The following is a 6,000-nucleotide window of genomic DNA, read 5'->3' on the forward strand; positions in this document are numbered from 1 at the left end:
GAAAAAGGAGGAAAGGAGGAAAGGGGAAAATCCGACATCTACGTATCTCAAAACCAACGCCACACCACGTGTGGCGGACATAGGAGGCGCGGGAGGCCCAATCATCACGCGCTTCACGTGCTGTGGGGGCGCGCCTCCGCCCCCTACATCGGCCCAGTCAACGAGGACATTGACCGCGATTCTCTCTCTCTACACCTCGCCGCCCCTGCTTTAACTCTTTCCTCTTTTATTAAAATTGAAAATTTAATTCGTTTGGACGGAGAGAAAAAAAGCCTTTTCTTTTCAGAGGGCGGAAAGGGAGGAAAGGAAAAGAAAGGAAACCGCAAAAGGCCAACCCCGCTCTACGTAACGCACCCCGGCCCACCCACGTGGCACGCGGCAGAAACACCAGACCCCCCCCACCCACCCCACGCCACACGGTGGAGGCGGCGTCTTTAACGGCGGTTTCTGCGGGGCGCGGGGGGCCCCGCGTTTCGGCATCGGCGTGCTGTCCTCACGATTCCCGTAAACGGCGTACCGCCACCGTCCCCCCTCCTGACGGCAGTTTTTTTTTTTTTTGGTTTGGTTGGTTTATCGGCCCTCCCCACTTTTCGAAAGTCACTTTTCCATTCCCCTTATTTTATTTTTATTTTATTCGGTTACACGTGTCATGCGGCGCGGATTGATTTCGTGGGTGTTGATTGGAAACGATTAATTCGATTAATCCTTAGATAGACCCGCGCCAATTATTGTGGTCGTGAAACGGCTGTGCCTTTTTAATCGCACGAGCATGGCCCCCCCCAAACCTTATTTAAAGTTGAGATGTTAGGTTTTGACCACAATATTAATTGCTTCGGACTCGAAATCAAGCGTTTGACCACTCAACTAAACTAAATCTTCTTTATTATTTGCAAAGGATTTTTGATTAGTTTTTTTTTGGGGGGAGATTTTAGGAATGCATCGTGTCGATTCCAAACATTAAACATTTCTAGGCACTATCCCTACCTTCTCGCTATGTACAACGAATCGAGCATGCAATGCTTATACGATTTAGAGCGGCCAAGCTTATATGATGTAGAGCGGCCAAGCCATCCTTTAACATAAAATAAGTAGGCTTGTCATATCTTCAAATTAACTTACACAATATATTATTTGTTTAGGTCCATTCCCTACTTAGCTTCATGATTTTGTTTTTAGCATACAAATAAACACTTCCCCAAGAAGTTGATCATTTTGGTAGTACTCTAGTTTGAGCATGCTTAATTTAAATTTTTTAAAGCAAAGCATATCCTTTTGCCATCTCGTATTTTTCACATGAATTAATTTATAGTTTTCACATATATAGGCATGCTTTCTCCCTGTTCAGCATGCAATTCAATTTGTTCTTGCCCCTTTGCCATCTCGTAAGTCTATTAGAAGCCATTTCTTATTCAAAACCTCCGGCCGCAACAACCATTCCCCGCACTCTTCGGATTGGGTCGTCACAAGATGCCTTTCGAATCACTCGGAGCAAGAGCCGCTCTTATTTGAGCCTTTGGCCTCGGTAACCACTCTCCGTCCTCATCGAACCGAGCTGTTAGAGACGCCATTTGAATCGGTCAGAGTGGGTTAGACGGCTCGCTTTGCTGGATAAAGCACCCCATCACGGCGTACGGCACACGCGTTGAGATCGAAGACGCGCCGTGGAAAGAAACAGGAGGGAGACCGCGGAAGGTTTAGGTCGTAGTCGGGCTGCCAATGGGGACAATAATGAGGACCGTCGGCACTCCTAGTACCGCGTACCGTAGCCATCGGTCTGCCCTAACCACGGAGTCAACCAGAAGCTCCGACTAGTATAACTAGCAATAAATTTAAAAAACCATTTAAAAAAAAACGAACGGCGCATTTAAGAAAAGAAAGAGAAAACCCGGAGAACATCCGATCTCCAAAAAGTCACCCGGATCTGATCTCTGACGTTCGACCAAAAAAAAAGAAAAAGAAAAAAAGAGATCTCTGATGAATCAGATTTCATCGTGACCGTTCGATTAAACAGGATCCACATTAATTATCACGAAAATGTTCTCTCCGTGTCCATTCCAGGTTTTGTCGGCAAACAAGCAGAATCTAGCAGTGCTGGCGATCGACCGGCAGGAATGATTCCACTCGGCCCGGAAAAAAATGATTTTGAATTTTCGCAATCATGCGTCGCGGGACATGTCGAGATGACAACGTTATTTTATCAGCCCATCTCCATTCGGACGTGCGTGCGTGCGTAACGGAGGGGTACGTGTTCGAATGCCATATGTCCCGGAGGACCTTAGTGCCGCGATGCAATTCGATGGCGATGTTCATAATCGGCTCGAGAATTGGGAAACTTCATAATGGACGCCCCACTTCATTTCGGTCTTCAATCCAATCGAAACACCAACCTTGTATATTGATGTGGGGACGTGTTTATGTGCGTCGAGCGCTCGCGCGCACTAAGTAGGTGTGAACCCGATGAAAACTGAATGGACTTAACGAAGGTCCATATCGAAGTGCTTCAAGAATCATTTTAATCGGAACGGCTAGGATTATACCGTGTTCTCGTAAAATAAGGCGGAAGTGCATTGGATTGTGATTTGGTACGAAATTCATTGGATGGAAAATTCAAGTGCAAAGACCCACCTGAGATGATCGTCATGTGAGTACTTTTTTTTTTTTTTTTTTTCGAGACATAATATCAGAGTAGTACACTTTTGATGAGTGCATAATTGGGGACAAGGTTGAGCAACACCGAACTAGAATTCAATGCCTTAGTCCGCATGGATCGGATCGGGTCATTACAAATCTAAGCAGGGTTCTTTGTGGCCAGGCATTCACGACGCGCCATTTTAATTTGTAGGTGATTTTCTCCTAAAAGATGGAAACTACTCGGTGCCGTTGCGGAATCTTTATGGCTGATGCTGATTGATTGACCATTTTTTCTAAGCTTATGGTATGAAATGCGAGATGGAGATGTATAAATAGCGGCGGTCGTTTGATGAGCCCACGTGAAAACTGGACCGACCACCGACCGCGCCCATTCGACAATGACTGGGGGAGGAGGGAACACGGCATCGTCTCCGATGCCGACCGCAACGGGACCACCTCGGCAGAGGTGACATTGAAGCATCGTTTCTCTCGTTGTCGTACGACGATGAACCCTAAATCGATTGTCTAGAAACCACGTCTGGCGTTCCGACTTACTTTGGGTTTTGCGCATTTCTGCCGTTAACTGTTTCGATGATAAACCGATTACGCGAAACTTTTGGTACGGCGTGAATTAAGGGGGAGCACTTGTTTTTTCAACAGGGGAAGACCCAAAACGGGTGTCTTGACCATGGGCTTGGCTTTTGTTTGGATTTGAACAGTTGAAACTTGCGATCTTGATGATGGCTGTGATGGGGGCCGACCCACGATGAAGGTAAATGGGTAGCCCGTGGTCAGATTGCGGATTCTCCAGGTCGATGGGTCGAGCGCACACCAAGTGCTCGACCATATGCCGGTGAGAAGCTGTCTGCTCGTGAGGACGGAATCATAGACGATGGCTTCGCCTCCTTTTTTGTCTCGTCTTTTATCATTCGTCTCCTCGTCGAAGTGCGCTGCAAATGCTAATCTATCTAGGGTTCTGTTTTTGGGTGCTACTCGAGGCGAGTGTAGATATGCCGTCCGTTGGGCTCATGCCGTCACGGAAGCTCATGATTGTGAGGGATTTAAGGGATACCCAGGTGAACGTTCGGCTACGTTTATCCAGAATATGCTAAGAAATCTGAGGGGCAGCTCAAGCGAAGAGACCGAGAAAGCGCTCGATCAATGCGGTTTCACTTTGAATGATGATTTAGTCACGGATGTAATAAGCCGGCACGTTTCGGATTGGAGACCTGCTTACGTATTCTTCAACTGGGTCTCTAGAAAGAATGGCTATTTACCTGGATCTGCTGTTTATAACGAGATTCTTGATGTTTTGGGCAAGATGAATCGATTTGGAGAAGTAACGCAGGTGCTCGAGGAAATGTCGAAAAGAAAGGGTCTCTTTGATGAGAGGACATATGGGGTCTTACTGAATAGATATGCAGCTGCACATAAGGTTGATGAAGCAATCGACATCTTCCATGGCAGGAGAGATTTCGGACTTGAGACCGACTTGGTGGCGTTTCAGGCTCTTTTGTTGTGGTTATGCCGTTATAAGCATGTAGAGTCAGCAGAAACTCTGTTCTACTCAGTGAAAAATGAGTTTGGCACTGATATAAGGACGATGAACATCATCCTCAATGGATGGTGCGTTTTAGGAGATGTTCGTGAGGCCAAGAGGTTTTGGAAGGACATAATTGCATCTAAATGCACCCCGGACAGGTTCACTTATGGAATATTCATCAAGGCGCTGACCAAGAAGGGAAAGTTGGGTTCGGCCATGAGATTGTTTCGAGGAATGTGGCAAAAGGGATTGGGTCCTGATGTGGTGATCTGCAACTGTGTCATCGATGCACTTTGTTTCAAGAAGAGGATTCCTGAAGCGCTGGAAGTTTTTCATGAAATGAAGGATCGAGGGTGTCTGCCTAATGCCGCGACGTACAACTCGCTCATCAAGCACATGTGCAAGATTGGGAGGATGGAGAAGGTCAAGGAGCTCGTGAGCGAGATGGAATCGATTGGGGGAGATTGTTTGCCAAATGCCATCACTTTCAGTTACTTGCTCAAGAGCCTAAAGAAACCAGAAGAAGTCCCTAAGCTATTAGAGCAGATGGAGAAAAATGGGTGCAAGATGACTAGCGACTTGTACAATTTGGTTTTGAGGCTGTATTTGGGCTGGGATTGTCAGGAAAGAGTAGGAAATACATGGAATGATATGGAGATAAGTGGATTAGGACCTGACCAACGATCATACACCATAATGATTCACACACTTCATGAGCGAGGTAGATTGAAGGAAGCACTGCATTATTTCGAGGAGATGGTTTCCAAGGGAATGAGGCCTGAACCAAGGACTGAAATACTGGTCAATGACATGAACTCTAATGTTATGGAAGAAGAAGGTGATCACAGGAGACAGAGAACCCTCAACGGCGATGAATCAGCGCAGCATCCACGAAGGAGGAAAGGAAAGGGTTACTCAAGGAGTGCCTTGAAGACAAAGTCTGTCATAGGTGCATCTTTGTCGCACGTAAATATCATGATTGACGACCATGTCAGAATACATGTACTTGGATGAACTGTCATTGCTGAAAGCAAGAAAAATATTCGCATCCAACTCTCTAATTGGCAAATAGCTTGATGTTCTTGTATCATTCAGTCATACCTCAATATTTGCTTTCATAGAAGTTGCTTTCCTTACACTTGTCAAACCTTCATCTCCGAAAACAAGCATGTGCATACTACATAGATAGGCATCTCAAAAGGTCATATGGTCTTTCTATACATCACTGCTTCCTACCAAGGAAGCATACCTTTTCCAGTCACCAGGACACCAGATTCTCCGACCAAAGCATGCACTATGCTCCAGCAAAAGGTTTAGATATAGATCAAAACTTCTTTGAGTCGGGATGGTTCCTTCTTCTATTCTTGAAATAGAACATGTTGACGCAGGACAGGGTCGTATTTCCGACACTTCAATTTGTCTTTGGATTGAACACTCCTCGTCTTCGCATAAGAAAATCCAGTTCCGGCAGTTGAGAGCAGGTTGATCACTTTGACACTCTTCTTGCTCCTCTTACTCTTCCTCCTAGCCTTCCTTTTCTTCCCTGGATCACCGCCTCTCTTTCTTGCCTTCTTCTGCTTTTCCCAAATCAAAAAACACCCCATAATCAGATCATCAGCTCAATGATCGAACCATGTACAAACATCAGGAACCAAGAATGAGCGTACTCATCAAGTCCACATGAAAAGAAAGGAGAACCCCCTTATCTTCTAAAAATTCACACCTTCCTCAGGGTCGAATCAGGAGCATATCTGTATGACATGCAGACAAGGGAATGACAAGGTGGCTTCTTCGCATCCCTCGCTGATAAAGAAATGCACCCTGGA

At 45.9% G+C, this 6,000-nt stretch overlaps 1 protein-coding gene across 1 annotated transcript; it reads left to right on the forward strand.

The window, feature by feature from the left end:
* The first annotated feature begins 3,020 nt into the window (after window positions 1–3,020).
* Window positions 3,021–5,310, forward strand: LOC104448482 (putative pentatricopeptide repeat-containing protein At3g15200). The gene has a single exon (XM_010062317.3). The coding sequence runs from the start codon at window positions 3,524–3,526 to the stop codon at window positions 5,186–5,188; it is 1,665 nt and encodes a 554-aa protein (XP_010060619.2). The 5' UTR covers window positions 3,021–3,523; the 3' UTR covers window positions 5,189–5,310.
* Window positions 5,311–6,000: the final 690 nt, after the last annotated feature.

This window comes from Eucalyptus grandis, chromosome 6 (assembly GCF_016545825.1).
Source record: "Eucalyptus grandis isolate ANBG69807.140 chromosome 6, ASM1654582v1, whole genome shotgun sequence".
Taxonomy (NCBI): domain Eukaryota; kingdom Viridiplantae; phylum Streptophyta; class Magnoliopsida; order Myrtales; family Myrtaceae; genus Eucalyptus; species Eucalyptus grandis.

Coding starts and splice junctions, on each gene's coding strand:
- LOC104448482 (XM_010062317.3), top strand. CDS start 3,524: ATGGCTTCGCCTCCTTTTTTGTCTCGTCTTTTATCATTCGTCTCCTCG.